This window comes from Trachinotus anak, unplaced genomic scaffold, assembly GCF_046630095.1.
Source record: "Trachinotus anak isolate AG129_WGS33_773 ecotype Australia unplaced genomic scaffold, CSIRO_AGI_Tana_v1 ptg000014l, whole genome shotgun sequence".
Taxonomy (NCBI): Eukaryota; Metazoa; Chordata; class Actinopteri; order Carangiformes; family Carangidae; genus Trachinotus; species Trachinotus anak.
Genome location: NW_027273865.1, coordinates 12,511,486 through 12,534,396, shown reverse-complemented (window position 1 = coordinate 12,534,396; position 22,911 = coordinate 12,511,486). Strand labels below are relative to the sequence as shown.

Sequence of the window (22,911 nt, the reverse complement as noted above, 5' to 3'; positions counted from 1 at the left end):
AGTGTTGGAAAGCCACAACGCTAGTTGGGAGCTGTAGTCTAACATCAAGATTTGGAGGAAGCTGTTCTTCTCTGTCTTCTTATGTAGCACTGAGGGCAGACTTACGGTACACTGACTCAAACAGAGACTAGTGCCACAAAGATGGGACAGGTTAAGCATGCTAATTTCATTAGATATCTTTGACATGAAGCTTAGCAAAGATTCAGTCAGGAAGACTATCTCCTTGCACATGTCTTCTAAGTCACAACCACCATTTCTCACTATCCATAAGCTCACACACTCACCCTGTCTTTATCCAAGAACAACCCGACATGGGAGCTTTCAGTCAATCACTCATAAGCTGTCAAATTATAAAACCGCTCTCTCTCTGCTCTCATTCAGCTGTCATTCAGCACAGTGTTCATTCTGCGACCCACCTCCACCCCTTTACCACCTTAACTGTGTACACCAGGATATCTCCAATCAAACCACCTCATCAGAAGTTTCCCTCTCATGGTGACATTCCCATCCTCACGTTCCATTCCTCTACACCAACACCAGTGTCTAGGCTCTGGGGGAAGGTTCCTCTAATCGGAAAGACCTCAATACCTCGGATCACTTCCATGGTGATCCACTTCCTGCTCGGGTCTAAGCACCAAAGTTCTTCATTCTGCTCACAATAAATTTCATTTTAAATTTCTCACACTTTCTTATTTGTCTCTCCTGATTGAAATACTTTTTGGAAATTTTAAACAAAATTTTAGGCCAAATCTTATACAATCATTCATACTCACTAACAAGATTTTAAATGAACTGTAACTGAAAAATGTTACAGTAAATATTTGTTAAAAATTTGATTTAGTTGCTGGTTATTCAGAATTGTCTCTTTCATATTGTAGCAGAGCAGCTTGTTTGTGGTACAGGAGCCCTAGGAAAACACAGTGCAACTAGAACAATGAACGCATTACTGAACATAAAGAACATGAACTCTACCCCCAACACGTTACATTGCCCCCACCTAAGTGGTTAGCTGCTCCCAGCAACCTAAGTGTCCATAACAAAGTTTCTAAAGTGTTGGGGAAGCCACTGCCGTCGTTGTGCCGGACTGGAAGGTTCATCAGGTGATGGCACAGGTGTCTGGGGCTGGTCCTCAACCTCTGGCTCCCTGCCCGCTGGACACAGGGGTTGGTAAGGTGCGAGTCAGTCGCGGTGGAGCACCACCACCCGCTTCCAGACTCAACGCATCCAGCACACAATATCCGACAGTCTACAGGGCCCCACCCACTGGCTCATGAGCTTCGGGGACAAACCCTTCTTGTGCTCTGGGTTGTACACCCACACCTGAGCCTTGTAGGCGAAGTCCACTCCCTTGCAGCGGTTGTCATAGGCTCATTTCTGCCTGGTTTCCGATATCCGACAGAGCCTGCCTGGTAACTTCATGCACCTCCCGCAGCCATTTCCAGAGGCGGTGGAGGTAGTCCAACCCAGGCTCACCCTCCCACTCTGGTTAAGGGGGGCTGCCGAACACCAAGTCCACACATGTACGGAGCTCACGCCCGAACTTGAGGGCTGCAGGAGTGCATTTGGTGGATTTCTGAACTGCCGTGCGATACGCCCACAGGACCAGGGGCAGGTGCAGATCCCAGTCGGTGAATTCCCAGCTGTCATTGGATGCCGCTAGGGATGGAGACTGTGCACCCCCTTGAATGCCGATGGAGGGGGAACTATCTTCCCCCAATGAAGTGGTCCACAAGGCCGCCACCACTTGGGTCTCTGCGCGTCGCTCCTCCATGCACCGGCAGTAGCAGCACTCTTCTTTGTTGCCGGGGTGCCGGGACAGCGCATCTGTGTTGGCATGGAGACAGCCAGCCCAGTTGCAGATCTGAAATTCATAGTCCTGCAACATCTCTGACCACCCGGCCAGCTGCCCCTCCAGTTCTTTCAAGTGGAGGAGCCAGGTGAGGTAAGCACGGTCAGGGCGCAGGACGAACTTCCTGCCATAAAGGTAGTGCTGGAAGTGGCAGGGTCGGTGGACACTCCTGCTGCCCGGCCGCGAAAGGATGTCTCACGCCAAAACAGGTGGCATTTCTTTGGGTGGAGACATAGACCGGCCTGGTAGATGGCATGGAAGATGTCCCATAGGCTGGACAAGGTGCCCTCAAATCAGCAGTGTGGGAGAGAAAATCCTCAAGATAGACAACACACCATCTTCGGTGAATCAGTCAGTACCCTCTCAATCAGACATTCAAAGGTGGCAGGTGCATTGCAGAGGCCAAAGGGCATAAACTTGAACTGCCACAGCCCCTGGCCAATGGTGAAAGCAGTCTTTGGGTGGGCCTCTGGCGTCAACTCCACCTGCCAATAGCCGCTGCGGAGGTTGAGGGAGCTGAACCAGCTGGACTCAGCAATGCAGTCAAGAGCGCCATCCACCTGGGGCAGCAGGTAGGAGTCTTTGTGGGTGACTTTGTTGAGGAGGCAGTAGTACACGCAGAACTGCCACGTGCAATCTTTCTTCTTCACCAGGACTGCCAGAGCTGCCCACGGGCTACTGGAGGGCTCAATGAGGCCAGAGGCAGACCGGGCATGCATCACCAGTGTCAGTGCCATGTTCTACCAGGCTGGTGTGTGTACAGTCCTCATCCCTGGCAGCGAAAATGTCAGCGAATGTCTCTACCAGCTCCTACAGCTGACGTCTCTGTTCGGTGATACAGGACCTCAACAGCTTTCCTGGTCTCGGGGGACAGCGGGTGAGGTGTAGCAATCCCTGTTTCCCCCAGTGGCAGTGTGGGGGGTTCCTTGGCTGGTGGTGGTGAAGTGGAGACATGCTGTAGCCCCTCCTCGTCAGCAGGCTGAAGCGCCACAGCTTCAGTACCCGGGTAGAGTGTAGCCCTGGGTACATCCACCGTGGCCCCCCATTTGGTTAGCAGGTCTAGGCCGATGATATAGGGGTCCTGTATTCTGGCTAACCAGAACCAATGGTCAGTGGTGTGGTTAGCAACAGTCACTTGGAGCAGTCTTTCCCTCGCATAGCAGCCTGTGCACTGGTGACTGTGGTTATCTATAGGCTTGTGGCTTTCCTGCCCCGTGGCCTCCAGCCATCCATATTTGGTAGGACTCTGGGGCGGACCAGCAAGAGGGTGGACCCCATATGCATATTAAGGCTACAGTCCACATACAGTCTGTTAGTCCGCCCCAAGCGGCCAAGTCGCTGGCATGATTCAGTGAGGGGAAAGAGTTCATTTGTGGGGAGAGGGTCACTCGCTGCGCCCCCTTGCTCTAGTTTGACGGTGGCTGGGGCACTGAATCCCCTGGGGCTTGAGCTGGGCAGTCATGGGCGACATGGCCTGGCTCCCCACACCAATAACAGCCATCTGTAGCTTGCCTGGATGTCCTTTTGTTGCTGTTGTGGAGGTGAAGCATCAACTGCACATGTCGTTTCCTCATCCTCACTGCTCTTGCAGTCTGCCTGGCGCACTCAGTGCTTCATGCTTGGAGGGTGATCACCTGTGCACAGCACATGTTTGACCCACTCAGCCTCTGCCACGGCTGCCACCAACAAGTCTGGTGCGAAAAGGCGGATGTGCTCCTGTAGCTGCTCTGGACGCAGACACCGGACCAAGGCTTGGAGGGCCAGCTCTTCCAGGTTTGCAGCATTGAAGGTCGGGTACTGTTGTCGGGTACACGAGCGAAGGTCGGCAGCATAAGCGCCCAAACTCTTGGATCCCCCCCTTTGGTGACTGCTGAGCCTGTTCCTGGCATCATCAGTGTAAACATGGAAGCCGAAATGGTATCATATTGCTCTCTCAACAGCTGGCCAGCTAGGACACTCCTCTGGGTGGAGGTCTGTCAGGACTTGTAGAGCTTTCCCTTCTAGGGCTAGCACCACCTGGATTGCTGTTTCCTCTGCTGACCATGCATTTGGTTGGGAAACTAGCTGCACTTGGAAGAAATAAGTCTCTGGTGGCGTTTCCCTGCTTGGCAGCTTTAGCTTAGTCTGTCTAGGTGGTGTAGGTGTTACCCTGGCGGTCCGTGCACGAGGAGTCACGGGGTCTTGCTGTCCCACTGCATGGTGGTCCCTCACTGCTGGCCTGTGTGTGCTGGCTCGATCACGAAGACTAGCAGCGCCTTCTCCTCTGTGGCTCATCACAGGGGGGTTTTGGTTGCTCTTGTGTAGCCTCATAAAAAATGTTGGCTCCTCTTGCCGTGCCTCCATAGCCTCACAACAAGTGATAAGTTCCTCGATCTCTCTTAGCGTAGCTGGCATTAGCTATCCCGCTTCTGATACCAATGTAGCAGAGCGGCCTGTTTGTGGTACACAACACAGCTTGATGCAACAATTGGAACCTCAGGAACTTTATTGCAGCTTAGAACACACCACTGCGGGCCATGGCGGACGCCAAAATAACAGTAATAAGGCTAAAACAGAGACAGAGCTTAACCAACTGCTCCCTGTAATGGTGACTCTCGCGCTTACTCTCCCCTGGAAACAAAACAACCTGCCTTCTGGTAGTGCACTAAGGGGATGATTCAGGAGCCCTAGTTAGACACAGTGCAACTGGAACAATGAACACTTTACTGAACATAAAAAACATGAACTCTACCCCCAACACATTACAATATCATAGATGCTGATGGACATCTTGAAGAAACCCCTTCTTGAATTTGTTGTACATTAGTGCTGAAAAAAACACAAATTCCAAGTAAGAACAATTCTTTTTTAATTTAACACAAATTGCAAGACAGATCACATGAGTTTCAAAAAAGGCAGTTTGAGCATTTGCAGATTTAGGGATGTCAATCGGTGTTATAACACAAGCAGGAAGTGTACCTTCCACATATTTTTCAAAACACTATATCAGAGACCTACAGAATAAACTTTATTCTACCCTTTACTGTAGTATACAGGATCACATTTAGTTGTACTTGTCTGGGATTCAAATTCCATGAAAAATGTAACATAATTGAATATATTATTGAAAAGCAACTGCTAAACTGGAGGTTATGCCAGTCCTTCAGTCCCCATCACGCCTCATCAAAATATAAGAATGGATATCTACAAATTTGATTTGTTCTTAATTGAAAACTATTACATCAGTAAAAGGAATTACATATTTTTCTTGTTAAATTGTAAAATTCATGTGAGTGTTATAATGTATTCTTTGTTGCCATCTTAACAATTTCGAAACCTCAGATGTACTAGGACTGATTTTTGTTCATTAAATGTTTCTTGGTGTTTTTCTCTGGTTTAAATAATATGATGAAACACTTTGGAGCAAATATACACAAAATTAATCCAAAACTGGAGGCCAGAATGGCAAATATTTCCACAGCCACAGTAAATTTCCCAGGAGAGCTGACATATGCTGGGATAAAGGTGATCCAGACTGCACAGAAGATTAGCATGCTGAAGGTGATGAACTTGGCTTCATTAAAATTATCAGGCAGTTTACGAGCTAAAACAGCTAACACAAAGCAAAAGACAGCCAGTAGGCCTATGTACCCGAGTACAGCCCAGAAACCAATAGCTGAGCCTAGTGCACACTCCAGGATGATTTTCTCCTTGTATATGGTTAGGTTTTTCATTGGAAAAGGGGGACTAACAACCAACCAAATAATACATATCAAAACTTGAATAAACGTGAAGGATAGTACTGTCATTCTTTGCTGTGGAGGACCAAACCATTTCATGACATTACTGCCTGGAAGTGTAGCTTTGAAGGCCATTAACACCACTATAGTTTTCCCAAGAACACAAGAGATGCAGAGGACAAAGGTGATCCCAAATGCTGTGTGACGCAGCATGCAGGACCACTCAGAGGGAGCTCCCATGAAAGTTAATGAACATAAGAAACATAGAGTCAAGGAGAAGAGCAGCAGGAAGCTCAGTTCAGAGTTGTTGGCCCTGACAATCGGGGACATCCTATGACGAAAGAACACAGTTGCTGTTATCATGGCAAGACAGGCACCACCAACTGAGAAAGAAGCCAGGATGATTCCCAGGACCTCATCAAAGGAAAGAAACTCTACAGGTTTGGGGAAACAAGTGTTTCTCTCTGCATTAGGCCAAAACTCCTTGGGGCAGGAGAAACAGTCAGAGGAATCTGAAAAAATAAATCAAAAAGGACTTTTAGTAGTCATGCATTTTAATGTTGTAGATATGCATGAGAAAACATCTTATTTTACCTGTGGCATTGCTAATCTCTCCCTCAGGACATGGAATACAGTCATAACAGCAGATGGGTTTTCCTTTCTGCAGCACTTTACGAGTTCCTGGAGGACAGCTGTCAGTGCACACTGACACAGGCACCTGTCATATAGATACAGATAAACTCTCACAGATATGGATTATTGCTACACGGCTGTTACATGTGAAGCTATTGCTCCTCACTTGTGTGCTACCCTCCACCCAGGTGAGGTTTCTGTTGATAGTGAATTCCTGGCCCACTGGCAGTGATGCATCATAGTGCCCAACTGTCACAAACTCAATTTTGCCACTCTTACTTTTTTGCCAGTTGACCAGTTCATATGTGGCTACAGGATCCCCGTTGGCATCAAATGACACATCATAACCATTTTGGGAAAAATTTACTTTCTTCAGCTGAGTAAGAACCTGTCAGAAATAAGTAAAGTCAGATGGTGATGAAAAGATGAGCAATTATGTAAAATAAAATGAATTTTTTATTCTATAAAAGGTGCATTATGGCTAAAAAATGTATTGTGCATGTTGCTTAGGCGGTAGAACGGATTGTCCACAAATAGGAAGGTTGGCAATTTGATTCCCAGCTCCTCCAGTTGACCATGGTCCATGTCAACGTTTCTTTGATGTGTTGGTGTGTGTGATGGAAAAAGCACTGTATGCATAGAAAAACTTGATGAATGTGTGAGTGAAAGGGTAAATATGGCTTGTAGTGTGTTGACTGGTCGTCAAACGTAGATAAGCATTATATAAGCAGGGGTAGACAGTAATAAAGTACATTTACATGATTATTGTACTATATTTTTCCAGTATCTATACTACATTGGGAACTTCTGACTTTTAACTCCACTACATTTATGTGAAGGACTCAATTAATTGAAGCAGAGCTTTAAGTCAGTGAATTGAATTTTATTTTATTTTGAAAAATGCGATAGACCATACACTGTGTTCATCACAGGGGAAAAGCCAATCACTACCAACACCAACACTGTCAGTCATGTTGTGCTGCTGTAGTTTTAAACAGCTTAAGTTTGAACTTGGATAAAGATGGAGCAAAAAATTGTTCTTCTTCAAAAAAGAGAGTCCTTTCATTTTCAATGTTTGATGTGTTTACCACAACAAAATCCAAAAACATCAACAGCTGCTTTTGTTAATTCTGTTATGTTTTTAGGTCCATTTACAAGCATTTTAATCTACAGGTGCTACAGTCAGTCAGTCATTCAGATTTTACTGAACAACACAAGTACTGAAGTTGTGCACTTTATCCACTTCTGTATAAAAAGTGCTGTCCATTTCACATTTATTTGTTTCAGCTTACCTGTTTGGACTCTATCCTGGTGAGTTTGTCACACTGAGTTGATGTATTTGTTTTCTGGCACACTGCATTATGAATGGCATGAGCTATTGCATAAACAGCCTTGTACACCATGTTCGTGATTCGGAGCTGAGATGTGTCAGTGTATGAGCTCTGGAGTGTCTGTATGTCTTCACTTCCATCACACACACTCTTATCTGTGGCTGCACCTAAAAACATGGCAAAGAAGTGTTTTTTTTAATTGTGACAATGATTTTACATTATTATCTTATCTTATGTGTTTGCTTGTAAAAAACAAAACAAAAAAAATATTACTTTACTTTATATTTCCAAGTACTGTTTTGAGAAAGGCTGTTCTTCATACCTTTATCTACAGTATTTTCTTTTTTAAAAAGTGCCTGTTTCTTTGTTTTTATTTTTTGACTTAATGTGTGCCAGTGTATTTTAAAACAAATAAGTCTAAAATTAGACAATTAGTAACATTTGTGAAAAATGTTCACAACTTTTCCTTTAAACATGAACTGGCCTTAACTGTTTCAATGTGTTTAAAATAAATAAATGTCAGGATACTAACCTAATTAGACCTACATATATTGTACCTGATACATGCTAGTAAATGTAATTGTTGATCTTTTAACCTCTACAGCATAGAAATGGGCCTCAGGACTCCAACTTGCAAGAGATTTCCCTTTTAATAAAAATCTGATCTTTAACCAGCTGTTGACTTTTTTTTTTAACACAAGAAGCTCTACACTAATGCAAGCCAACAAAACAAGACAAACACAAGGAGCCAACTGTGGCTATCACCTATATTAAAAATCAATACAATTTCCTCACTTTTGCCCAGCCTGCAGTTGAATGCATCCTCCCAGAACTCAGTCAGCACTGGGGATGCAGCCACTTTAGTGGGGGACAGATCCAGCAGGAAGTCTCTCAGACCTGGGATGACAGATTGTTGAATGCCAAATCCAATGGCTCCTGCAAGGAAGGTGTACCTCAGGATGTCTGGGTTGGTTACCCAAGACTCACTGCCTATCCACTGGCGAGGTGGGGAAGGCTGCAGTGACAGCTCCTCCAACAAGATTCTCATGTCTCCAGCGGCTGCAAATGCCACAACGACCATAGCTGTCGACCTGGACAGATGTAAACATAAAACATTGTGAAATATGTATCAAGGCTATTGACACAAACCAACATGATAAAGACTTAAGTGTTTATGATGCCTCAAATTTACAGTATAGGTTTCACCTACTCATTTTATTAAGCCTAAATAAGAGCAATAAACACCATGCAAAAAGATTATTTGCCACTAACATGATAAATAAAATAAAAAATTATCTTCAAAACTTCTAGTTTTATATTAGGTGAAATGGTTTTGTAGTTTAGTGTGCAGAAAGTTAGTGTAAACATAAGAAACACAAGCACAATCTGTGATGCAGTAACCTGCGGATAACATCAGCCACTCTCTGGATCTTGCTACGTGGGTTGGTCCAATAGAAAGATTCTGAGTATTCAACACATATTCCTTCTTTTTTCGCAGCGTGCAGAAAAGAGGCCATGCCATTATTGCCATAGTCCGAATCCGAGCGGACAGCACCGATCCAAGTCCAGCCAAAGTGTTTCACCAGTTTGGCCAGCGCATCAGCCTGGAACTGGTCACTGGGGACTGTTCTAAAGAAACTCGGGTACTGCTGCTTATTGGACAAGCATGCACAAGTGGCAAAGTGGCTCACCTGAAGGAAACAAAACAGTGTAATTCAAAAAAAGGAAAATCAAATCAGCATTAGCGTATTTTGAACACAAAGTTTACCAGAAATGTAAAACATTTACTTGAGGTATGTTAAAGGGGCCGATGACGCGCGACATGCTGATGGATGGCGTGGAGCCAGACTCACCAACGATACCCATCACCATACCAGATTGCGAGCAGTTGTTGCCGATGTAAAACACTGGGTCCAGGCCATTTGACAGCTGGAATGCCGCACGAACCGCCGTGGGCACTGAGGCGCAGGCGTCATGGATCTGATAACCGAGCCTGATGCCCGGCAGCAGCTTCGAGCTGTTGTTAATCTCCTCGATAGCGAACACCATTGTGCGTGAGAAGCGCAGTTCACGGGAGTTGATACTGCACACAGACACTCATGTCACTGTTGGAATTTACATGTGATGAGTACAATTCATAGAACAGCCATAAAAAACTGCACTTAATAGTTACGGACATTAGGCCTAACTGATGCTGCTGAAGTGCATTTGTAAAACATACTTCTCAAAACTAAAAAACAACAAAAAAAAACATATGTCTGACTCTCTCTCTCTCTCTGTGTGTGTGTTGTGTGTGTCCAAAACTGACGGGAAATTGATGCACATATTAACACAAGTCAAGAAAGTCTTAGTTTGTAAAATTTGTCATAAATCAATAAATAAGTTGTTAAATATATCTATGTTTTCATTCAAAACACTCAGAAACACATACTATTTTTGTGAATATATTATGTAATGAAAGTACTATGTCCCTCAGTGTCAAAAGAAACAACAACTTTTTAATAGTACACAAAAGCAACAAGATTGTAAGCACATCATGGAGATTCTTCCCCACACAGTCAAACATTCTTTTGTCTCCAACTTCTTTCTCTCACTAACCTCCCTTTGCATCTTAGTGGCTCAGGCATGGTGGTGTAGTTATGCTTCACTGTCTGCATATAGTTGTGCATGGAGAAAACACCCCCAATAACGTAGTATCCATCCATTGAGAAAGCAGGTGGATGAGCTGTACCCTGCAGCTTACATTTCACAGATGAAGCTTCAGAACTGACCCCAGCACCAGACCTAGCCTCTGAAAGCCCAACCCTTTGTTTCAGACCACTCCAAGAAAAATTCAAGGCAAGAGCTGAGTTCAGCTCAAACAAACTCAGAGCTATTGTCAGGCCGACAAAGAGAGATGAGTGCTCCATCTCCAAAGTGTCTGCATGTGGGCACAAGTGTGTTTTCACAGGTTTATATAGATTTTCAGACAAAAGCTTCCCTCCTACAGTGCGTCATCTTACACTGCCCTTATTCAGTGATGGCTGATTAATTCCTAGTATTTTAGTTCTTTGGCTGCATATACTTTAAAACATCCAATAACGGCTCCTGTTTTTTCTTCTGTTGTAAACACCAGACATCTCCCCAATAACCCCTACACCCTTTTGCTTGTTTTTATCACATAAGCCTTAAAAAAGTGCTGGGTGCTTGGGTTTTTTTAGGTTCAATTTAGTTAAAAACAAATCACAAGATTTATTGCTCCTCTATGATATCTGTAAAAATAGTGGATTGTAAAATAATTTAGTCAATCAATCAGACCTTATCTGTATAGCACTTTTCACACAAACACAAGTAACACAAAGTGCTTTACATAATAAAAGGTCACCCCCCCTCACACACACACATACACACACACACACACACATACACTCACACACCAGTTAAAAGACAGAAGATCATAAGAAAAAAAGGAACTGTGGAAACACTATCAAACATCTCATATTTGCATGAGGAAACACTAGAGGGAGGATAAAAAGAAGTGAAATAAAATTATGATTGCATGAAAAAGTAGGGTATTTAAAAGGAGAAAAGGATAAATAATAAGAATAAAATATATAAGATAATAAAATACAGAGAGACAGGAGTTGGACTGAGGTAAATGAAATTATAAATGGTGGAATATTAAAAGGAAGTAAAAATAGAGATAGAACAGTTGGGATAAAATTAATGAAAGACAGAGTAGATGTACTGGAGTAAATAAAACCAGAAATAAAATCTAAGGTCTTAAAAGGAAAATTAGAGAATAAAATAATATAAAAGCTAAAAAAAAAAGGATATACCAAGTAATAAAACAGACTAATATATATGAATAAATGGACTAATAAATAAATAAGTAAAATTAAAGTAAAAGCCAAATTAAACAGATAGGTTTTGAGTCTGCTTTTAAAGATATCAATGTTCTCTGCTGCCCTCAGGTCTTCAGGAAGGCTTTTCCACAGACATGGGCCATAGTAATAGAAGGAAGCCTCACCGTGGGTTTTAGTTCTGACTTTAGGGATAATCAAAAGGCCACTTCCTGAAGACCTGAGGGTACTAGAGGGCTCATAGGATAAAAGCAGATCCAATAAATATGTAAGACCAAAACCATTAAGCGCTTTGCAAAACAATAAAAGTCAAAATCTTAAAATCAATTCTGAAACAGACAGATAGCCAGTGCAGAGACATTAAAAAATGGTGTAATGTGTGCTCTCTTTCTGGTCCTGGTCAGCACTTGTACAGCTGAGTTATGAAGTAATTGTAGTTTTGATATATTCTTCTGAGGGAGACCGGAAAGTAGAGCATTTCAATAGCCAGTCCTGCGGGTAATAAAAGCATGCGCTAGTGACTCTGTGTTGGCTTGAGAGAAAAACTCTGGCAATATTCTTCAGATGATTAAAAGCACTCTTAGTTAAGTTTTTAATGTGAGAATCAAAACTGAGGTCTGCGTCAAACATGACTCCCAGGTTTTTTACTTGTTGACAGGGATTAAGTGCCAGTGCTTGCAGTTTTGCATTGAGTTTCTCTATCTCTTCTTCAGTACCAATCACCAAGACCTCTGTATTGTCCTGAGTGAGCTGTAGAGAGTTCTCAGCCATCTATGATTTGATATCTAAAATACAGTTGGCCCTGGGTCATCAGGGGACACGGCAAGGTACACGGCAATGTAAAAGCTGCGTATTATCAGCATAACTATGGAAACTAATGCCGTGCCTCCTGATGACGTCTCCCAGTTGGAGCATGTAGATGTTAAAAAGGGGTGGACCTAAAATTGAACCTTGTGGGACACCACAATTTAGACTGTACGTCCTGGATGAATAGCCATCCATGTTTATAAAAAATTCTCTGTCAGTAAGATAAGATTGAAACCAATTAAGAACAGTACCAGAGAGGCCGATACAAAAGTGAAGTCTGTTTAGAAGGATGGATTGGTCTACCATATCAAAGGCTGCACTTAATTCAAGTAGTACTCATACTGAGGTTATTCTCTTATCCATATTGGACCTGAGGTGATTAACATCTTGACTAGTGCTGTCTCTGTACTATGAAAACAGATTGGTACTTCCATAGGGTTAGGGTTAAGGGTTAAGATTGTGAGAATTCATAAAATCATTTAACTGATTAAGCTAAACTGATTTTTTACTTAAAAATGGCAGATTGGACACTGGTCTATAGTTGTTAAGATATGTGGCATCTAATTTATTTCTTTTCAGAAGGGGTTTAACCATGGCTGTTTTAAAAGCACTAGGGAAGACACCTGTCTGTAGAGGATAATTAAGTAGATTTTTAAAAAAGCCATAAAATGTCTTAAAAAAGGATGTGGGAATTGGATCTAAAAGGCAGGTTGCGGATTTAATTTGTGAAATAACTTTGTCGAACATGTCAGCATCAACCAGGACAAACAAAGGTTTTGGGGTGCTAAAATTCCTATGCTGACATGGTGATACATTTGACCTAATATATATAAATGTACAATAGTGCTGTGTTGTGAATTCCCTTTTGAAGTTCATCTGCTTTATAATCTGACTAACTTAAAATAACTGCAGTTAACAGTTGAGAATGTTTTGTTGATATACATTTGTTTTATCAAGCAAACCATGATCTGATAAATTGCATTTTATTAGTCTGAACATCAGGGTAAGTGCTGAATATTTAGCCTAACACATTGTAGCATACAGTGCATTCGGAAAGTACTCACATTTTGTTATATTACGGCCTTATTCCATGGATTAAATTCATTTTTTACCTCAGAATACTACACACAATACACCATTGTGACAAATGAAAAACGTTTGCTTGAAACTTTTGCAAATTTATTAAAAATAAAAAACAAAAATATAACATGTACATAAGTATTCACAGCCTTCGCTCAATACTTTGTTGAAGCACCTTTGGCAGCAATTACAGCCTGAAGTCTTTTTGAGTATGATGCTACAAGCTAGGCACACCTATGTTTGGGCAGTTTCTCCCATTCTTCTTTGCAGAACCTCTCAAGCTCCATCAGGTTGGACAGGGAGCGTCGGTGCACAGCCATTTTCAGATCTCTCCAGAGATGTTCAATCTGGTTCAAGGGCTCTGGCTGGGCCACTCATTAACAGAGTTGTCCCAAAGCCACTCCTTTGTTATCTTGGCTATGTGCTTAGGGTCGTTGTCCTGTTGGAAGATTAACCTTCGCCCTAGTCCAAGGACCAGAGCGCTCTGGAGCAGGTTATCATCAAGGAGGTCTCTGTACATTGCTGCATTCATCTTTCCCTCAGGCCTCACCAACAAGTTTCCTTCTCACCTCCTAGATTTCCTGAAGAGTGTCTGACCTTAAAGTCATAATGAGTAAGATCATGGTACTTGCTTCACAGCCATAGGTGGCAGCATTTCACCCCCTGCCCCCCCTTGCTTTATCCTGCCTAATATTGTAACAGTAAAGTGGTTACAATATGGTTAACTGATCAATGTGTATTCACTCGGTTTACTGGATCTATACAACCAGTATGAATGTACAGTCATTGGTTACAAAATAAGCCTGAAGTTACTGACGTAGCAAAATTCTACTCCAGCTTCAATTGGCATTGATGTCAACACAATACCCAGGTGACAAACTCATTTTCGCTCCTTCTCCTACTGTAACACAGACACAGACCTGTCACCTGTCCAGCATGGTGCTGTTACACCAGAAAGACTGCGGCTGCAACTGTGGAGACGCTTCGATTGAATCCTCTCACACGTAGGCTATCAAAAAGCATCACATTATTCATCAAGAGCTGTCTCCAGCTGTGGAAAGCTACAACGCTAGCTGGGAGCTGTAGTCTAACATCAAGATCTGGAGGAAGCTGTTCTTCTCTGTCTTCTTATGTAGCACTGAGGGCAGACTTACGGTACACTGACTCAAACAGAGACTAGTGCCACAAAGATGGGACAGGTTAAGCATGCTAATTTCATTAGATATCTTTGACATGAAGCTTAGCAAAGATTCAGTCAGGAAGACTATCTCCTTGCACATGTCTTCTAAGTCACAACCACCATTTCTCACTATCCATAAGCTCACACCCTCACCCTGTCTTTATCCAAGCACAACCCGACATGGCAGCTTTCAGTCAATCACTCATAAGCTGTCATATTATAAAACTGCTCTCTCTGTTCTCATTCAGCTGTCATTCAGCACCATGTTAATTCTGCGTCCCACCTCCACCCTTTTAACCATGTACACCAGAATATCTCCAATCAAACCACCTGATCGGAAGTTTCCCTCTCATGGTGACATTCCCATCCTCGTGTTCCATTCCTCTCCACCAACACCAGTGTCTAGGCTCTGGGGGAAGGTTCCTCTAATCAGAAGGACCTCAATACCATGGATCACTTCCATGGTGATCCACTTCCTGCTGGGGTCTAAGCGCCAAAGTTCTTCATAACATGATCATACACACTGTGGGCAGTACTAGTTTACTTTTTGAAAATTTTAAACAAAATTTTAGGCCAAATCTTACACAATCTTACACAATCTTACACATTGCACCTACAATGAACTGTAATTGAAAAATGCTAAAGTAAATCTTTGATAAAGATGAGATTTTGCTGCTAGTTATTCAAAATTGTCTCTTTAATATCACAGATTCTGATGGACAACTTGAAGAAATCCCTTCTTGAATTTGTTGTTCATTAGTGCTAAAAAACCACAAATTCCAAGTCAGGAATATCCTTTTTTCATTTAACACAAATGGCAAGTCAGGTCACATGAGTTTCAAAACAGGTAGTTTGAGCATTTGGGATGTCAGTGGGTGTTATAACACAAGCAGGAAGTATATCTTCCACATATTTTTCAAAACACTATAACAGGGACCTACAGAATAAACTTGGAATACACCCTTACTCTCGCTCTTTACTGTAGTATACAGGATCACATTTAGTTGTACTTGTCTGGGATTCAAATTCCATAAAGAATGTAATATAATTGAATATATTATTGAAAAGCAAATACTAAGCTGGAGCTATGTTATGCCAATCCTTCAGTCCCCATCACACCTCATCAAAATATAAGAATGGATATCTACAAATCTGATTTGTTCTTAATTGAAAACTATTACATCAGTAAAAGGAATTACATATTTTTCTTTTTGAATGTATTGTGCATTGTGCTAAGCACTTAACTTTAAATCCTCATATTTACACTTGCTGCAGATCATCTCTTATAGAGATTTATTTTGGTGAAATGACAGGACAGAAGTCTTCAAACATTGTAGCAATAGAGTTTATGTAAATGTAACAGCCATTTCTTTTAAATATACTACATGCAATATGCTTGTGACATGCACTTTTTGTATGTTTTTCTCATTAAGTGTTGAGACAGAACTCATACTTTTATTATGAATTCATTTGTTTTATATTTTCAGCACATGTTGAATAATTATTTGTTAAATAAGATATAATTGGTTTAATAATTGGATAAATAATCAAACAAACTTGGTGAAAGACTTTGGTGATTGTGCTAAATGTGCACAGTACAATTTATTCTTTGTTGCCATCGTAACTATTTCCAAACCTTGGATGTACTAGGACTGATTTTTGTTCATTAAATGTTTCTTGGTGTTCTTCTCTGGCTTAAATAATATGATGAAACACTTTGGAGCAAATATACACAAAATTAATCCAAAACTGGAGGCCAGAATGGCAAATATTTCCACAGCCACAGTAAATTTCCCAGGAGAGCTGACATATGCTGGGATAAAGGTGATCCAGACTGCACAGAAGATTAGCATGCTGAAGGTGATGAACTTGGCTTCATTAAAATTATCAGGCAGTTTACGAGCTAAAACAGCTAACACAAAGCAAAAGACAGCCAGTAGGCCTATGTACCCGAGTACAGCCCAGAAACCAGCAGCTGAGCCTAATGCACACTCCAGGATAATTTTCTCCTTGTATATGGTTAGGTTTTTCATTGGAAAAGGGGGACTAACAACCAACCAAATAATACATATCAAAACTTGAATAAACGTGAAGGACACTACTGTCAGTCTTTGCTGTGCAGGACCAAACCATTTCATGACATTACTGCCTGGAAGTGTAGCTTTGAAGGCCATTAACACCACTATAGTTTTCCCAAGAACACAAGAGATGCAGAGGACAAAGGTGATCCCAAATGCTGTGTGACGCAGCATGCAGGACCACTCAGAGGGAGCTCCCATGAAAGTTAATGAACATAAGAAACATAGAGTCAGGGAGAAGAGCAGCAGGAAGCTCAGTTCAGAGTTGTTGGCCCTGACAATCGGGGACATCCTATGACGAAAGAACACAGCTGCTGTTATCACGGCAAGACAGGCACCACCAACTGAGAAAGAAGCCAGGATGATTCCCAGGACCTCATCAAAGGAAAGAAACTCTACAGGTTTGGGGAAACAAGCGTTTCTCTCTGCATTAGGCCAAAACTCCTTGGGGCAAGAGAAACAGTCAGAGGAATCTGAAAAAATAAATCAAAAAGGGCTTTTAGTAGTCATGCATTTTAATGTTGTAGATATGCATGAGAAAACATCTTATTTTACCTGTGGCATTGCTAATCTCTCCCTCAGCACATGGAATACAGTCATAACAGCAGATGGGTTTTCCTTTCTGCAGCACTTTACGAGTTCCTGGAGGACAGCTGTCAGTGCACACTGACACAGGCACCTGTCATATAGATACAGATAAACTCTCACAGATATGGATTATTGCTACACAGCTGTTACATGTGAAGCTATTGCTCCTCACTTGTGTGCTACCCTCCACCCAGGTGAGGTTTCTGTTGATACGGAATTCCTGGCCCACTGGCAGTGATGCATCATAGTGCCCAACTGTCACAAACTCAATTTTGCCACTCTTACTTTTTTGCCAGTTGACCAGTTCATATGTGGCTACAGGATCCCCGTTGGCATCAAATGACACATCATAACCATTTTGGGAAAAATTTACTTTCTTCAGTTGAGTAAGAACCTGTGAGGAAGACATAAAGTAAGATGGTGATGAAAAGATGAGCAATTATGTTAGATAAAATGAATCTTTTTTTCTATAAAAGGTGCATTATGGCTAAAAAAATTTATTGTGCATGTCGCTTAGCAGGTAGAGCAGAATGTCCACTAATCAGAAGGTTGGGGGTTTGATTCCTAGCTCCTTCACTCAACATATCAATGTCTCTTTGGGCAAGATATTAAACCCTAAATGTGTCATTGGTGTGTGAGTGTGGATGTGTGTGATGGAAAAAACACTGTATACATAGAAAAACTGTTGATGAATGTATGAGTAAATGGGTGAATGTGGTTTGTAGTGTTGTGCTTTGAGTGGTCGTCAAGCCTAGATAAGCACTATATAAGCAGGGGTAGACCGTAATAAAATACATTTACTTGAGTACTGTACTTAAGTATATTTTTTCCAGTATATATACTTTACTTGGGTATTATTTTCATTGGGAACTTCTGACTTTTACCCTATTACACTTAAGACAAATATTGTGCTTTTAACTCCACTACATTTATATGAAGGACCCGTTACTTTGAAGTAGTGCACTTAGTCAGTGGATTAAATTTTCTTTATTTTGAAAAATGTGATAGACCATACACTGTGTTCATCATAGGGGAAAAACCACTACCATCACCTACACTGTAAGTCTTGTTGTGCTGCTGCAGTTTTGAACAGCTCAAGTTTGAACTTGGATAAAGATGGAGCAAAAGATTCTTCATCAGAGAATTACAGCCTTATCTTAAGTCCATAATTGAAATTTTAGAAACAAAGAAAAGATTTGTTTTGTTTTGAATGTTTGATGCATTTACCATGACCAAATCCAAAAACATCAACAGCTCCTTTTGTTAATTCAGTTATGTTTTTAGGTCCATTTACAAGCCTTTTATTCTACATGTGCTACAGTCAGTCATTAATTCAGTGGCTGAGTCATTCTGTAAATGTAGAACAATACAACAATGTGTTGACATAAAAAAATAGGCTACTTTTGAATACTATATATAATTTTTAAAAGCAAGAAAATTTGACTGAACAACATTTACTTGTATTGGAGTAATATTTGAGGAATATCTATACTTTGATACAAGTACTGAAAATGTGCTCTTTATCCACTTCTGTATAAAAAGTGCCGTCCATTTCACATTTATTTGTTTCAGCTTACCTGTTTGGACTCTATCCTGGTGAGTTTGTCGCACTGAGTTGTAGTATTTGTTTTCTTGCACACTGCATTATGAATGGCATGAGCTATTGCATAAACAGCCTTGTACACCATGTTAGTGATTCGGAGCTGAGATGTGTCAGTGTACGAGCTCTGGAGTGTCTGTATGTCTTCACTTCCATCACACACACTCTCGTCTGTGGCTGCACCTAAAAACATGGCAAAGAAGCAAGTGTTTTTTGAAGTGTGACAATGATATTACATTATTATTCCATCTTATGTGTTTGCTTGTAAAAAAAAAAAAAGGCTTATTTAAGTCATTCCTATATCAACAGTATTTTCTTTTAAAAAGTTCCTGTTTCATTGTGCTTTTTTTTCTTAATGTATACCAGTTTATGTTCACACAAATCAGTCATCAGACAATAAATCATACTTATGACAAATGTTCACAACTTTTCCTTTAAACATGAACTGGCTTTACATGTTTTAATGTATTAAGAATAAATAAATGTCAGTACACTAACCTTATTAGGCCTATGTATGTTGTAACTGACACATATGCTAGTGAAAACACTTTTTGATCTCTAAAACTCTACAGCATAGAAATGGGCCTCAGGACTCCATCTCACAAGAGATTTCCCTTTTAAGAAAATTCTGGTCCTGAAGTAGCTGTGGACATTTTTAACACAAGAAGCTGTACACTTACAACAATCAAAAAAGACAACACAACCACAAGGAGCCAACTGTAGGTATATTAACAATCAGCAGAACTTTCTCACTTTTGCCCAGCCTGCAGTTGAATGCATCCTCCCAGAACTCAGTCAGCACTGGGGATGCAGCCACTTTAGTGGGGGACAGATCCAGCAGGAAGTCTCTCAGACCTGGGATGACAGATTGTTGAATGCTAAATCCAATGGCTCCAGCACAGAAGGTGTACCTCAGGATGTCTGGGTTGGTTACCCAAGACTCACTACCTATCCACTGGCGAGGTGGGGAAGGCTGCAGTGACAGCTCCTCCAACAAGATTTTCATCTCTCCAGCGGCTACAAATGCCACAACAACCACAGCTGTCGATCTGGAGAGACATAAACATAAAACATTGTGAAATATGTATCAAGGCTATTAACACAGACAAATATGTTAAAGACTTAAAAAACTCAAATTTACAGCATAAGTCTCATCTACTCATTTTATTAGGCCTAAATATATATAGCAATAAACACCATGCAAAAACATGAATTCCCAATTTGACACTGACACAATCATCTTCTAAATAAGTTTACAAAATGGTTTTGTAGTTTAGTGTGCAGAAAGTCAGGTTAACATAAGAAACACAAGCACAATCTGTGATGCAGTAACCTGCGGATAACATCAGCCACTCTCTGGATCTTGCTACGTGGGTGGGTCCGATAGAAAGATTCTGAGTATTCAACACAGATTCCCTCCTTTTTCGCTGCCTGCAGAAAAGAGGCCATGCCATTATTGCCATAGTCCGAGTCTGAGCGGACAGCACCGATCCAAGTCCAGCCAAAGTGTTTCACCAGTTTGGCCAGCGCATCAGCCTGGAACTGGTCACTGGGAATTGTTCTAAAGAAACTCGGGTACTGCTGCTTATTGGACAAACATGCACAAGTGGCAAAGTGGCTCACCTGAAGGAAACAAAACAGTGTAATTCACGGCACAATGACAACAAAATCAGCATTAGCGTATTTTAAACACAAAGTTTACCAGAAATGTAAAACATTTACTTGAGGTATGTTAAAGGGGCCGATGACGCGCGACATGCTGATGGATGGCGTGGAGCCAGACTCACCAACGATACCCATCACCATACCAGATTGCGAGCAGTTGTTGCCCGTGTAAAACACTGGGTCCAGGCCATTTGACAGCTGGAATGCCGCACGGATCGCCAGGGGCACTGAGGCGCATGAGTCGTGGATCTGATAACCGAGCCTGATGCCCGGCAGCAGCTTCGAGCTGTTGTTAATCTCCTCGATAGCGAACACCATTGTGCGTGAGAAGCGCAGTTCACGGGAGTTGATACTGCACACAGACACTCATGTCACTGTTGGAATTTACATGTGATGAGTATCGTTCACAAATTTTACACGAACAGCCATAAAAAACTGCACTTAATAGTTACGGACAATAACTGAAGCTGAAATGTTGTGAAAGAAATAGGTCTTTATTTCTCAAAACCAAAAAACAAAAACAAAAAACAAAAAAAGAATTATGTGTGTCTGTGTGTATGTGTGTGGTGTGTTTCCAAAATTGACGGGAATTTGATGCACAGATTAACAAAAGTCAAGAAAAGTCTTAATTTGTAAAATCGGTAATCAATCAATAAATAAGTTATTGAACACATCCATGTTGTCATTCAAAACACTCAGAAACATACTATTTTTGTGAATATAGTATGTAATGAAAATACAGATTTGGCCCTCAGTGTTAAAAAGGTAAAGAAAATTTTAAAATGTTTTCAATAGTACACAAAAACCAGCCAACAAGATTGTAAGCACATCATGGAGATTATAACATGTCTTTTTCCCCACACAGTCAAACATCTTTTTGTCTCCAGCTTCCTCCTCTCACTAACCTCCCTTTGCATCTTAGTGGCTCAGGCATGGTGGTGTAGTTATGCTTCACTGTGTGCATGTAGGTGTGTATGGAGAAAACACCCCCAATAACGTAGTATCCATCCATTGAGAAAGCAGGTGGATGAGCTGTACCCTGCAGCTTACATTTCACAGATGAAGCTTCAGAACTGACCCCAGCACCAGACCTAGCCTCTGAAAGCCCAGCCCTTTGTTTCAGACCACTCCAAGAAAAATTCAAGGCAAGAGCTGAGTTCAGCTCAAACAAACCCAGAGCCAATGTAAGGCTGACAAAGAGAGATGAGTGCTCCATCCCACACAAGTGTCTCCATGTGGGCACAAGTGTGTTTTCACAGGTTTATATAGATTTTCAGACAAAAACATCCCTCCTAAATTAAATCATCTTACATATGCATATACTTTAAAACATCCAATAACCGCTCCTGTTTTTTCTATGATTGTAAACACCAGACATCTCACCATTAACCCCTACACCCTTTGTGCTTAGCACATAAGCCTTAAAAATGTACACCTAATGGGTGCTTGGGTTGTTTAAGTTCAATTTAGTTAGTAAATCACAAGATTTGTTGCTCCACTATGATACCTGTAAAAATAGTGGGTGGTAAAATGTATATCGTGCTGTGCTGTGAATTCCGTTTTAAAGTTCAGCTGCTTTATAATCTCACGAATTTAAAGTAACTAGAGTTTAACAGTTGAAAATACTTTGTTGATATACATTTGCTTTTCAAGCAAATTATGATCTGAAAGATTACATTTTATTAGTCTGAACATCAGGGTAAGCACATGGGGAAACCTGCCTTGCTGCAATCTACTAAATTTTCAAATGCAAGGAGCCACTCAGGTACTGTGTACTTCTGCAGGTAACATTTAAAGGAAAAACTATTTGATCAAAATTGTAACAGTTTTGAGTCTGAATGACCAAGTATTGGATCAAGCTTTTATTTTGGTACTTTCACTGACTGGCAGTGTGAATTAGCACAGTGGCGGATATTGATATGGACAATATGGTCAGCTGCCCATTCACCTCTGGACCTCAGGTCTCCCTACTAGAGTGGGGTATCCATCTAATAAAACACAACTGCATAATTAGTTGGCTAAAGTAAATCACACCACAAGCAGCTTCCAAATAAAACACATTTCATTCATAATATTGTGAATACAGGCATATAGTTTTACATACTTGTTATTTTTATGGGTTGTGTGAAATTGTTAAAAATAATACAAAATGCATCATACAAGCTAGAATCGCCACCGGAATAGCATATTGGCTAAATATTTAGTTTCACTAATATTTACATTTAAATTCAACATTTAACATCTATATTTTACATTTTGAATTTCAATTTAGATTAAACTTTTAGACTTAATCTGTTACACTTAGATTTAAAATTAAAATTTAGTTTTACATCTTAATTTACATTTTAGATATAAATTCTCTCTCTCTCTCTCTCTCTCTCTCTCTATATATATATATATATATATATATATATATATATATATATACTTTTAGTTTTACTTTAATTCTTAGGTTTCAATTTCCTATTTAGATTTAACATAAATTTTATTTTGAAATATTTTTAAGAAAAATAAATATGAAAATTCACAAATATTCCTG

General features: G+C 40.9%; 3 protein-coding genes across 3 annotated transcripts; all 3 read right to left on the bottom strand.

Annotated features, from left to right (window-relative positions):
• Window positions 1-5,175: 5,175 nt before the first annotated feature.
• Window positions 5,176-6,282, bottom strand: LOC139632288 (extracellular calcium-sensing receptor-like). The gene has a single exon (XM_071497158.1). It carries the CDS (start codon window positions 5,929-5,931, stop codon window positions 5,176-5,178), a length of 756 nt encoding a protein of 251 aa, XP_071353259.1. The 5' UTR covers window positions 5,932-6,282.
• Window positions 6,283-6,474: 192 nt separating this feature from the next.
• On the bottom strand, window positions 6,475-10,265 carry LOC139632422 (vomeronasal type-2 receptor 1-like). The gene is made up of 4 exons (XM_071497342.1): window positions 9,321-10,265; window positions 8,934-9,223; window positions 8,328-8,653; window positions 6,475-7,699 (listed from the first exon to the last, which is right to left on the bottom strand). Exons 1-4 carry the CDS (start codon window positions 9,579-9,581, stop codon window positions 7,485-7,487), a joined length of 1,092 nt encoding a protein of 363 aa, XP_071353443.1. The 5' UTR covers window positions 9,582-10,265; the 3' UTR covers window positions 6,475-7,484.
• Window positions 10,266-14,600: 4,335 nt separating this feature from the next.
• LOC139632318 (extracellular calcium-sensing receptor-like) lies at window positions 14,601-20,352 on the bottom strand. The gene is made up of 5 exons (XM_071497195.1): window positions 19,461-20,352; window positions 18,685-18,890; window positions 17,280-17,501; window positions 17,075-17,198; window positions 14,601-16,992 (listed from the first exon to the last, which is right to left on the bottom strand). The coding sequence occupies exons 1-5, from the start codon at window positions 19,711-19,713 to the stop codon at window positions 16,088-16,090; spliced, it is 1,710 nt and encodes a 569-aa protein (XP_071353296.1). The 5' UTR covers window positions 19,714-20,352; the 3' UTR covers window positions 14,601-16,087.
• Between the last annotated feature and the right edge of the window lie 2,559 nt (window positions 20,353-22,911).

What these genes read in the sequence shown, in the direction of transcription:
- LOC139632318 (XM_071497195.1), bottom strand. Translation starts at nt 19,713, where the DNA reads ATGAAAATCTTGTTGGAGGAGCTGTCACTGCAGCCTTCCCCACCTCGC. An exon ending in CAACTGCAGGCTGGGCAAAA is followed by an intron (nt 18,891 to 19,460) that starts GTGAGAAAGTTC and finishes CCATGTTTTTAG; the next exon opens with GTGCAGCCACAGACGAGAGT. An exon ending in AGAGATTAGCAATGCCACAG is followed by an intron (nt 16,993 to 17,074) that starts GTAAAATAAGAT and finishes TTATTTTTTCAG; the next exon opens with ATTCCTCTGACTGTTTCTCT.
- LOC139632288 (XM_071497158.1), bottom strand. Translation starts at nt 5,931, where the DNA reads ATGATAACAGCAACTGTGTTCTTTCGTCATAGGATGTCCCCGATTGTC.
- LOC139632422 (XM_071497342.1), bottom strand. Translation starts at nt 9,581, where the DNA reads ATGGTGTTCGCTATCGAGGAGATTAACAACAGCTCGAAGCTGCTGCCG. An exon ending in GCCCCTTTAACATACCTCAA is followed by an intron (nt 9,224 to 9,320) that starts GTAAATGTTTTA and finishes TGTTTCCTTCAG; the next exon opens with GTGAGCCACTTTGCCACTTG. An exon ending in CAACTGCAGGCTGGGCAAAA is followed by an intron (nt 7,700 to 8,327) that starts GTGAGGAAATTG and finishes CCATGTTTTTAG; the next exon opens with GTGCAGCCACAGATAAGAGT.